The sequence below is a fragment of the Diadema setosum genome, chromosome 4, assembly GCF_964275005.1.
Source record: "Diadema setosum chromosome 4, eeDiaSeto1, whole genome shotgun sequence".
Classification (NCBI taxonomy): Eukaryota; Metazoa; Echinodermata; class Echinoidea; order Diadematoida; family Diadematidae; genus Diadema; species Diadema setosum.
The window spans coordinates 28,053,469-28,065,889 of record NC_092688.1 but is presented as its reverse complement, the minus strand read 5'-3'; the positions used below and the strand labels follow the sequence as shown (position 1 = coordinate 28,065,889).

The 12,421-nt window shown below is 37.5% G+C and overlaps 1 protein-coding gene across 17 annotated transcripts in view; it reads left to right on the top strand.

The window, feature by feature from the left end:
• The window catches only part of LOC140227986 (uncharacterized), a 34,636-nt gene that overhangs the window by 18,115 nt on the left and 4,100 nt on the right, over positions 1-12,421 (top strand). For 9 of the 17 annotated variants that reach the window (XM_072308370.1, XM_072308371.1, XM_072308377.1 and 6 more), the window contains 4 exons: positions 5,229-5,266; positions 8,035-8,085; positions 10,058-10,158; positions 11,663-11,792. In XM_072308370.1, the coding sequence (XP_072164471.1) occupies positions 5,229-5,266; positions 8,035-8,085; positions 10,058-10,158; positions 11,663-11,792 (320 nt within the window). The remainder of the gene's footprint in view (positions 1-5,228; positions 5,267-8,034; positions 8,086-10,057; positions 10,159-11,662; positions 11,793-12,421) is intronic. The other 8 variants (XM_072308380.1, XM_072308385.1, XM_072308381.1 and 5 more) reach the window with 1 other exon arrangement.

The window sequence follows — 12,421 nt, the reverse complement described above, 5'->3', positions numbered from 1 at the left end:
ATTTTCAAAATTTGGTCTTAAATGACTACTCAGACTGTCATTGCAGTCACTGGGCAAAACTCTCATTTCTGATTGATTTATACCCCTTTGTAATCTCAATTGGGAGGATACTAACTGCGTTATTTGGTCATAAAATTGAAGCTTGAGTGATCCACACTGTTTCAATGCTATCATCTGCACAATATCCACATTGCCTCCTTTTTGTGTTTTTTGTGAATACAATTCAAAATGATGCACATTATTTGCAAGGTGCAGTCAAAAGATCATCTCTTTCTCGCGACATCATCAGAGGTGCTTGTGTAGATTTTCCATGATTTTTTTTTTTTTCAGGCATTTCTAAAAACATGTTTTATTGAATTGTCTGCATTACTCTTATGCTGGCAATTGGGGGATGCATTTTTTAACAGAGTATCATAATGTGGATTTTCTCCAACTCGTTTGATATTTTTCTTTTTTTCATTAAGTATCAAATGCTTATTCTTTGGTCGCCTCAGTTCGCAGGTGAGCTGTTACGATCATGTATTGTTTGTCGTGCATGGTGCATAAACTTATTAGATTTTCAGCGTCATGAAAACCCCATGACAGGTTTTCACCAAACTTGGCAGCTAGCATCTGTAGGGTGATAAGATCTCAATTTCTCGAGTAAACCTAATTCTTTGGGCTCTATGTGGGACCAAAATTGGGATGCAGTTTGCACGTGTTTATCTTTTTGAAGACTCACAGTCAAATTGTCAACAAACTTGGCAGCTATTATTGCCAGTGTCATAGAATTTGCACTATGTCCCCTGGAGGTCCCCTGAAGCCTCAAGTTTGCTATGTTCTTCTCAGGTAATATTCTAATACTTGGATGAGTGCCAGACCCACGAGGTCTCTTGCTTATTGTCAACCTGAAGAACTGTGGGAAAAAAAACCCCAAACAAACTGCAGTTTTGATACTGTTATTTCTTTGGTCTACACACTGTTGGATAATGCAGTTCATTATCACAGAAATATGGTACTGGTCTCGCACAGGCTGTTATAAGCACAGCACAATACAGTAGTAAATATGGGTTTTCATTTTGCTTGACACCTTTGCAATATTTTCTGGCTATTCAAGGATCTCAATACAAGTAAGACTTCTGTTACACCAATCTCTCCAGGACTTGATATCAGCACTTGCCCTTGGCAAGTAAGATTTGTTGGGCAAGTATGAGTATAAAGTTTACTGGCCCAAACGCAGAAATAAAATTTCAGTTGTAAAGTGAGATTAAAGTTTTGAAAAAAAAAAATTATATTTGCTTGCTTTTTAAGCTTGAATGTAAAACATCTGCTATGCATCTGTGTCTTTGTCGTGTCGTATGTGTGTGTCTGACTCTATGCAATGTGTAGTATGCCAGCACATATCAAATATCATTGATGATGGCTGTGCAGAACTGTGATGAAAGTTTATGACTAGATACATAATAAATCACAGCTCTTACAATCCCAGATTCAAGCTTATTTATTTTAACAGGTAGGTTCTCCTTCTGGGGAGTAAAAATATGAACGGGAGAAATCTACTAGTTCAAAGGGCAAGTTCAAAAAAAAAAAAAAAAAAGTTGTGTATAGCCCTGCTATATATTATCTGTCACAGACTTCCTATGTGTCTGCCTTGATATGTGCACATTTCTACTGACCCATTAGCCAAAGATATGTCATGTAGTTTATGTCGGTTATGTGATGCTAAAGTAAAGAATTTTTTGTGAATTGGCTGGTTCTAATGTTTGTCAATGTTGACCTAAGGATAGTTAAATGGTCAGAAGCCACTTTCATTGCCATAGTATGAAACATTCATATTCTACTTCATTTTATTTGAAAGGAAAGTTTGAACATATGTCGAAAAGAAAGTATAAAGAGAATGGAAAATATTAACCACTTTAGTAGACATTTTGTTTGCATTTGCTTATTGGTTTGTGTTTTGAAGACAGAGGGGAATGCTCAAGAATTGTAGGCCATGACGATCATAAATTGAAAGAAATGAGATCAAAGCATGAACTGTAGTTTTACTGCAGATCACATTGCAAACAAAGTGTGCAGTGATTGAACATACAATGTATGTACTTCTTTGCATTTCAACCCACACATTACAGAGGTATTTTTAGTGCATACTTTAGAGTTGGATATATTAATGATTAATTTTAATTTTAAGTTTGATTTTTTGTTGTTTTAAATAAGACTCCAAATTACCAATGATTCAAGTAAATTGATGGATGAGCATGTTATCTAAGTAGTAAATGTGATCAAATGTATTGTCAACAGTTTAGAATGATGTTCTATGTCTTACTTTTTTTCAAATTTTGAGCTGTTGCTAAACCTAATGTGCCCATCATCCCTTGCAACTTGTTATAGAGTCTGATTCTTCTGAATTGTTGTTGATAAATGTAGTTGATGGGAACATCAATTGAGATTTCAAGATAGGATGCCAAGAAAACCATTTAATTTTCATGGCAAGAAAGTAGATCTCTTTAAGATTTTGTTGGTCATTTACAAGGATTTATCGGAGTGCAGTGCTGGAATACTAGAGATTGTGCTGTATGTTACATTAAATAATGTGAACTCTTTATGTGTACTCATTCTATGTTGAGAAATAATTTACAGTGTACATCAGTGCATATTGTGATTTGACCCATTTGGGATGACTTTGCATTTAAAGAGATATATATATAGTTAGGGTTGAGATGGGGCTTCAGGTTTCTAACTTCTTATGAAATATGAAGAGCATACAGGCCTAAGAGGAATCCAAAATATATTTGATAAAAATTGGTCTTGAAATGGCTGAGATATCCAGAAACGAAGAGGTCCAATAAAAGCTTGGACCCGCCTTTTCATTAGGACCACTGTGTTTTACTTTGTATTTGGATATCTCGGCCATTTTAAAACCAATTTTCATCAAATAGACATTGAATAGCTCTTAGAATTGTACGCTCTTTAATTAGTTTCATTGGTGGTTTATAATTATCTCGCAAAATGTTAAGACTGAGTCCCCTATCTCAACCAAAACTATACTCTTGGTTGTAGTCAGTTTCTAGTTCCTCTTGCAATTCATCCAGCTCAGTTCTATCAATATCATTTTAACATTAGTCAACTGACAGGTCATTTGTGTTTGCAGTTTTTCAGTATCAATGAATACAATATTGAAAGGTGTGTCCTAACTTTTAGATCTAAAAAGAATATGCACAAGTGTACATTAGGTCTGTTGGTGTACTGTCGTTCATGGTGAAGTCAGCATCCATACAGCAGCTTTCTTTCTTTCTTTTTTTTCACTCCACCTAACTGCTGGCGTGATGTGATTAGTAATGTATTACTTGTAGAGGTGTGTATGAACCTGGTGACCCAAGAGCATTTTCTTCTGTGAGGCAATGCTGATATAATTTGCCCTTTACCCAACAACCAGAATACTATCATGTTTTTATACGATTTTGACCAAATATTCGTTCCAAGTCAGTAGTGACAAATGCTCCTTCATTCTGGGTCCCCCCCCCCCCCCCTCACAATAATGTAACTCGTCATTGGTGTTTCAAATAGTTTGCTGAAAAAACATTTGTTTATAATATCTGCGGTTATCTCCATTTTCTGGTTACCTGTTTTCCTCCCTTTTATAGCAAACATGACGGATGTCTTGATTTTTCCATACCAGGAATAAATGAATTCACAACCAAACCAAAGAGCTATTGATTTCTGATTTTACCCAAATTAAGTTTTCAAGGAAGAGAAAAGTCTCAGTGTAGTTTCAAATATTTTTTTTATTGCAAAATGGAATGACATTTATCTGGGTTTGATTTAAAAAGCATTGATGAACTGCATGGGTTGTGTTCATTTTATGTGTCCCAGAGGTGGATGATACTGCTCACATGTACAATGGTTCAAATCAGACATTATTGTGTGTGTTAGTCTTTATTTTCTGCTATAAGGGTATATTGCATTAAACAATGTAATGTAAAAGGGGTTCATCCATTCTTTTGTTGAAAATACAGAGCTGCATTAATGCATGCAATTATCGTTCACTTGATGCATAAACACTGCAGATGGATCTTTTCAAACTCATGCTCACATGTTCTTTAATGTGAAACAGCTGCAAGAAGGTCTTGTGAAGTCATTCTATTACTGTCTTCCAAGATAAAGTGAATGATATAACTTTATAGCGAACATGGGCACAGAAAATTATAACATCGAGATATACATCAAAACAGATGCTTTTATCAAGATGAGTACCAGAATAATATGCTGCCAATTCTCCCAGCTTCTGCATGAGATGCCCTAAAAACTAAAAAGTATCTTTATGCCCTGGCAATTAGTTTAAAAACCTCAACAAATGAATGAATTTTACCTATTTAGATGTACATAATTCTCATCTCCCTTGATACCCTTGGATCCTATATTCTGATGTGAATGTCTGCAGTTTTTTTTTACTGGTGCCTCATGCTTAATCTCTGAAGCTCTATCTGTGTTTAGAGGATGATGAACTCCCTTAATTGATATGTGACTCCTATTAAGCAATTTAATCATGCTTTTGTGTGATTATAGTTCCTTGTATTCAGAAGGCTAAAATTATTGTTTGGTTCATGGTAAGTTTGAACACTTTTAGCTCAAACTTACAAGTTGCTGGTTTTGTGTCCCAGCCTGTAAGTTTATAGTTGTATGTTTTTCTGAAATTGTCAATTTGTTTTCAAGTCTTTCACTGTAAAAATTGATCGAATAATATGTAAGTGTCATGAAATTGTCTGGTACTTTTGATCTGTGAAGAATGCCCTTCTTGATATATCTTCTTCTTGCAAAGGACTCTTACAACCAACAATGCGCGACAACTAGGCAATAGCAATCTGCAAAGTTTTTATATATTTGGAATAATGGAATGTAGTGCACATGAGGGCATCACCTTGAAATACACCTTTCAAGTATTATAGGGAATGGCTTGATAGAGTCCTTTGCTTGCAAGATGAGCATTCTGAGAGAAGGAATGTATCCTCCCAGACTCCTGCCAGCACAACCATAACTTTATGGCTGTGATGTCTCCCTTTGACGCCAAGAAGCAGAAGATTTGAAGGAGAATAAGTGCTGTAGATGCTTAAAGTGAGAGTGGGGCACACGAGCCAATGGACACCAGGCTTCAGATGGTGTTCACCTGCAAGATTTAAAAAGAGAAACCTATAAACACGCGCCCCACACTCCTAAGCTTACGTCCGACTCCCCATTTTTTTACCTTCTACTAGTGACCGTGGCGGCAGGGGTGGCTTCAATAAGTTTGGTGGTAAGTTAAGCTGGGGTACACCACCACTTGGTGCGTTATCACCATTTTGAATCTCCCTCCTTATTCAGTGTCATGGTTATCAGTGTAACCAAGTGATCGGTCATTTTCAGTTATAAATCTTGACAGAGACAGATCCTGATGAAGTCTATAATATTTTCAAGAAGTATATGCTGTTTTGTTTTACAGTTTCAGGTTTCAAAGCATTTTAGATGGGCAGCATAAGAACAGCTGGATCTTATATAAATTTTTAAAAGAATAAGAAATGCCGTTTTGTTGCTCATCACATGAAAAAAACTATTTAATACCTGCATGAAAGTAGACAGTCCTAAAGAAGTTTGGAATTGATTTCCAAATGTTTTTGTTTTGTTTGTTAATGAGGTACAGCTATCCATCATTATATCGTGGGTTGGTTTGTTGTATCTTTGTGTCATGCACATGTTGTTATACATGTCAAAATATCTCTTTCCAGTGATCCTGTTGCAGAGGAGCATATGATGTTGCTCTTAACCCTGTGGAACAAGTTGCCATGAAGAAAATGGCTTCTTTTACGTTCAAGTGTGTGTGCAATAGGACAGTGAGGTGGTATTAGGGATGTGAAATCTGCGCTCCAAAACCAATGTAGAATAAGATGGTTTGCAGCATAAGGCTGGGGCTGTGATAGCCTTTTGACAAGGCCTTGTTGCTGAGGAATGAGACTTAATTCGCCACACCGAGCATTTTGAGAAACGGGTGAATGCGAGACTGAGTAGCGCAGCCACAAGACCTTTTCAAACTTGGTTTTTTCCTGCTGCTTCGCGACATGTGAGCATGAATTATTCATGTATTCATGAGTCAATCCGCAATTGGTATGCTAATGAATTACGTGTCAACGCAGGCAGCGCAGGCTGGATTACGAAGCATCAGGATGAGCAAGCTGCCGACATGCATAGTCACTAGATGCAACATCATTGTGGCAGTGCGGTCACCGATTGGTAGCTACCTTTTTGGTAGCAGAATTGACAAGATACGAGGTTTAAGATGAGAAATTCATGTCAGGTTCCAAAAGGCCCCCTGGCTGCACCACTCAGTCTCGGGTTCACTAGTTCCCTCACAGTCTCTTTTCAAGCCTCGGCCAGGAGACCTTGCCAAAAGGCTAGGGCTGTGCTAGCTCAGCTTTGTTAAGAGAGTTGCAAGTGTGCAAAACGGGGGGTTTTGACACTTGTAATTGTGTGTGTTGTATACAAAATTCAAGTTACATCAAACTGGGTAAAAAAAAAGAGATACTGGAATGGGTTGAAGGGCCACATCTTGTGTGTGTTCATACAAGTGAGCAATGGCTATTATGTGAGTGAAGTAACAAAACACAGAAAATGGTCTACTGTATCTGTGTGTATGGTGAAAAATGAGCACAATTACGTTAATTACTTTGTGCTAATACAAGTCTGATAAGTCTAATACAAGCATCCCTAGGGGGATCTTGCTTCTCTTTGTAAGCCTCATGCAATAGTCTGTCCCCTAGAGCTTTAAGCGGGTAATACTCCATTGGCAAGATGATGTAAATTTGTGTGCAGTATGCATTTGATTTAATGTGCAAATGAATAGCGGTAGTTATCAGAGGAAATTATTTCAGTTTTGGGTGGATAGGAACATATTAATCCTACACTTTGCACAAAAGTTTATACACTGTTACAAGACATGGATAAGAAAGGGGATCACATTTCTATCCTGTCATCTGTTTCCTAGCCTTTATAGTAGTAGAGTGAAATACAAGAGTGGGAACCAGTTGAAAGCCCAGTGGGGTTTGTCGCATATAGTTATTTTTTCTGACTTGCTTTTCAGTTGAAGATTGGCTTTGCAATAGGATTGCTTTTGACAGCAAAGAAAAAAAAAACAAAAACAAAAACAAAGGAAAACAAAGCAAAATCATTAATCAATTTTCAGTTGTGTAGCCATGTAAATGTATGTGAAACATGGGATTGGCACAATATTTTTGCTACAAATTTTTCTGTCTTTGTTTTGTTTTGTTTGTTTGTTTGTTTGTTTGGAGTTTTTTTTTTTTTTTTGTTCTTTGTGTGTTTGTGTGTGTGTGTGTGTGTTATGCAGGTGCTGAATGCACCAGGACTTACCAAAGCCTTTCTAAACAGTCCTGTCTGTTAGAATTGTCATGTGTCAGCTTTATGCAAAGCCTTCATTTTATCTGTATGTAGCATGTTATGGGGATCATATTCACAAGCTCTTTATTACAGGAAGAGTTGTATAACTAGGTGCAAGTGCACAAGTCTTATTGGGAGCACAACTTTCTAAAGTTGAATGTGTGAAACCCAGTACTCAAATGTTCATAAATAAGGTTTGTGTACACTAAGCTTAGCAGCACTAACTTTTCTCAGCAAGCTAATTTTGGTAAATATACTCAAAACGTGGGTAAAACAATATTACAGATGTGTCAGTGTTTATTATGTGTGTCATAATGATGAAAGGAGTAAAGAGTTATGGTGCCACAAATGCATGTGGATGTGCCTTTGAAAGGAAGTGGTATTAAGCAAGCTAATGACAAATCGTATTGCAGACCTAGAAGTCTTGAACTCTGTGACAACTGAAGTGAACAGGTTCATTGTGTTAAAGGCATGTGCAGCATAAGGCTTGTGTAACTAACTTTGCTTTTCTTTTGACTCTTATATAGCAGCCAAAGGCCAGATGGATGGAACAAGAAAACAAAAAGAAATATGTTGTTGAATACATGTTTTGTGGCATAAACTAATAGAATGTTATTTTCCTTCTTGCATTTAAAGGTGGCGGCGGTGGATACGGTGGGGATTCTGATAATGGTGGTGACCGTGGAGGTAAGATTCTGTTGCCTCCTAGTGACTGACTGATGAGCAATTTTGGTAGCAACCTTGAATATCATAAACTTGAGATTTTTTGTAGAAGAGGAACTCATCCAGGCATAGATTAAGTACAGGGAACCTTACTCAATTTTGCAACTTATTGCGAGGCTGCCGACATTTCTGCATGTTAAAGCCCAAACAAAGTTCTGGTACGCCTGCAAAAGTTGTCAAATTCTGCTCCAAAATGTGAACGTATGGCTAGGAGATGTGCGGAATAACGCTGTAATAACAAGATATTCGATGGGTAACGACGAAAATGGGAAATATTAACCAAAAACGTTCAGTCTCAGAACTTACCCGAACGGGGTCACAGGCTAGACTCGGACTCGGGGATAACTCGGCCTCGCTTTGCTTGACGGCGGGATGAGTTGTTTGGTTGTCCCTCTGGATTGTACAGCGTTGTACTATGCATATGGGAGCGGCCTGTATAAACTACTGTACATTGTAGCGTTCTGGCTACTCGCAGTATGGTCCGAGCTGTTACAACGCGCGCATCAAAAACCTCTTTGGCGCGCATGCAAAATTAGTGTGCGCCTCTCAAGCACCTCTAAAAACAATCAAAGACGCTTGATAAACAACAACAAAAACTTCAAAGACCGCGCGTCTCAGCAACTGAAGTGATGTGCGTATACTTTGAGGACCGCGCGCTGTCCATTTGTTTTGTACAGGATTAGCACGCACTGACTGTCTTTCCTGTCTGCTCATCAAGGCCTCGTTTGGTACCCGTAGTATAGAGTACTGATGAACATGGCGATCACGAACTGTGTGTAAATTGTCTGAAATAGGGTCGAGTTTTCCCTGAGACCGAGTTAGTCTGGAGCCTTCTGGAATAAAAGTCGGTCTACCGACTTTTATTATTTTTCTCAAAATACTCCAAAACGACTCATCATTCCGGCAAACCGCGTCAGCCAGGTAAGTTTCTTTGTAGACTCTTTCGATATATTGCAAGCAAATATGAAATGGTGCCAGACGGGTTCTCAGGCCTTTACCAGAACTTTGTTTTCACTTTAATAGGGCATTTGGTACATGTGACATCTATAGTACATACACATGCAAATTCTTCCGTAATTGTTGACCAATGCATTGTCGTGGTAACAGCTTCTTTTGAATGAAAATCATACAAAAAACTAGTTTCATTTCATTCCCTCAGTCTTTGAGCTTTTGGCTTGAAATTTAGCACATGTGATCGCTATCGTGCAAAAATGTCATGGTAACAGTATATTTTCAGTAAAAATCATGCAAAAATTTGGATTCAGCTAACTCTCTTTGAGCATTTGGCTTCAAATTTGGCACATGTTACCACTTATTACCTAGATGTGCTAAATTTATCTTTTGTCATTGTTGAAAAGTGTGTTGCCATGGTAACAGCATATTTTGAATGAAAATCATAGAATAATGGAATTCAGCCAGCTCCCTCAGCTTCTGAGCATTTGGCTTGGAATTTGGCATATGTTACCAAGCTGATATATAGTTGTGCAAACTTAATTTTTTTTTAATTTCAAGCATTGTGTTGCCATGGTAGTAACATTCTTAATGAAAATCACAACAAATTGCCAGTTTAGTTGTCTTACTCATTTTTTGAGCACATGACTCGAGATATGGCACATGTGACTTACAGTGAACAAAATACATGCATTCAATGGTGAACAATGCATTGCCATGGTAACATTTTTTTTCCCCCAATGAAAAGCAGACAAAATTATTGCTGGTTGAGCTAACTCCCTCAGTGTTACGTGGGGGTATTTATCACATTGGGTGATAGTTCTAGTTTTATTAGCCATGTCTCACAAGTCTTGGTACGAAGATTTCCAGGAGTTCTGATTTCTCTGGAGGGGAAAAAAAAAGTCTTTTCTCTTCAATCTGTGTATTAATTTGAGATAGCTACCTTTCTCTGAGACTGAATTTAACATTTTTTCCCCCTTGACAGACATGGAAATACAAGAGGATACTGTTTTCATCAGTGGAATGGGCCCTGATGTCACAGAGACCAAGCTGTCACAATTCTTTGGCCAGATTGGTATAATAAAGGTAATGGTGATCTTTTCAAAATTGTAGGAATATTTTGTGTGAACTAGAACCTTTTCGTCACCATCAAATTTAGTGTCACCTTAAAAAAACACTTCATCAGTATGTGTAAACTGCTAACAAGGAAAACAAATTTTGCATTCTTCTTTAGCCACGTGTCATTAAAGGCATAATTTACCATTTGCAGATGAAACAAAACCCCAGGATTAGTGCCTTTAAATAGTTCTGAAATGTGAGCTAAGGATAAAAATAGCCAGTGTAAAAATTTGAACCAGTATAATCGATGTTAAGTATTGTTGCATATACAAAATGTGAGCAATAGTTATAATAAAAATGCTTCCAGACTAAACTGTCTACAGTTATGGTTTAATGAGAAAAATGGTATTTCTCCTCATATTAGGCTATAGACTTTATTAAAAAATTATATATATGGTAGGATGTTTTGTGATACTACTGACCTACACATAAGCTCTTGAACTTTTTTCAAATCACTGCTCCCAAAGGTAAACTGGACCTTTAAGATGTATGGCTGCTAATTGAGGGTATTGCCAATACGTAGGTGCCGTGCGCAGAGCAGCGTTTTAGATGCATTATGGGATAGCTCGGGTGGCAAACTAGTCCCGGTTTTGGCTGCACATGCACTTACAACACGCTCTGTCTTTATAAAGAGGTATTTTTTGGTTGATTTTTTCGCTTTCCATCATGTGACCACCACATTGAAGCCTTGCAGTAGTGAACCATAACTCAAGTGACCGCAAATCAGTAAAGCTTAGACACTTTCAACTCTTTTAAGCTGAATTATAGCCAAGAAAAAAAGGGCTAACAACGGAAAAGCAGACAAAGAACTCCAATGAATCATTTGGTGCGACTCGCGTTAGACAACCAGAAGCGAACAATGGACCGAGGAATCCCACAGTGCACCTGTGACAGAGCTCTTTAGCGTGCGCAGGAGTTTTTTACGTCACTGGCTGTAGCGAGAATTCTGATTGTACTACTTACGCTAGAATTGCCAAAATGTAATAGACTACTTCTAAAAACCATAGTACACAAATCAATCTTGTTTTCTTATTCTCTGTAAGTCAGCTGTATGTTTACTTAAGAATAATAATAATACGTAGTGTCTCTGTGCCCTGTAAGGGAGAGGGTTGAAAATGGAAAGAGGTGGCAACAAGTTCTGATATACAGAAGAGAAAATGGAATCAGAAACGTCAAGGATGATGAACATCTTCCCCACATGTAACTGATGACACATGACTTAAAACTTTCCTGGTACATTTCGTTGTTCAGTAGATTTCTCTGTTGTTCATATGGTTAAGTTTGTCAAGATACTGTAAGTAATTGATCAGCTGTACCATATGTACTACTGCAGAAGACGCTGCTTGTGAAACAGGAAAAATTAAGCAATTTTACTATATGATACCCGAGTGAGGAGTGGTACCTCTTTGAACAGAAGGTCTGTACAATCATACTTAGCAAGTATTTTTTTTTTTTTTTTTATAATTGGTAGCTTGATAAGAGAAGTGGAAAGCAGAGAATCTGGATCTACAAGAACAAGCAGACTGGTGAGCCCACGGGTGAGGCCACAGTGACTTATGATGACCTGATGACGGCCAAAGCAGCTATTGACTGGTTCAATGGTATGTAAAACCTGTGATTTCTTCTTCTTTTTTTCTTTTTTTTTGGGGGGGGGGTGGGGGTAGTGTGTCTATACATTTCTAGTTCCTCTGACTAGATCAAGCCAGTAGTGCATTTACAGTTTGTTTTCAATTTCTTGCACATTTGATCAATCTGTTAGGATTAGGGGAGAGAAAAGGATTGAAGACTATCACATTGATTTTTTTTTATTGTTTTTTTTTTGGTGGTTGACATTTGTGTGTTTGCTTTCATGCCAGTTTATGCCAGCAGACATCCCATCCATTGTAAATTTGGAGGAAACTCTGAATTTTGACCTTTCCTAGCTCTTGTTTCAATAGGAATTTCCTACTTTGCTTGATAATTTTACTACACACTCCTATGGGAACTGCTCTTTCTTTCCTACTTTTGAGCCAAATCGTCCGTTTTTCAGTTAAAAGGGTTTCTTTCTTTTGAGCCAAATCCTAATTTTTCAGTTAGAAAGATTGGGAGGTATGTACCAAATTTCCATTCAAGTATCTTAAAGAATGCAGAAGGCATTGTATCTTGGTGGTGTAGTTATTGTTTGTTGTTTTATATAAGTGGATGTAAGTGAGTAAGTGATGTGATTGTACTGTAAAGCTGGAGGAAATCT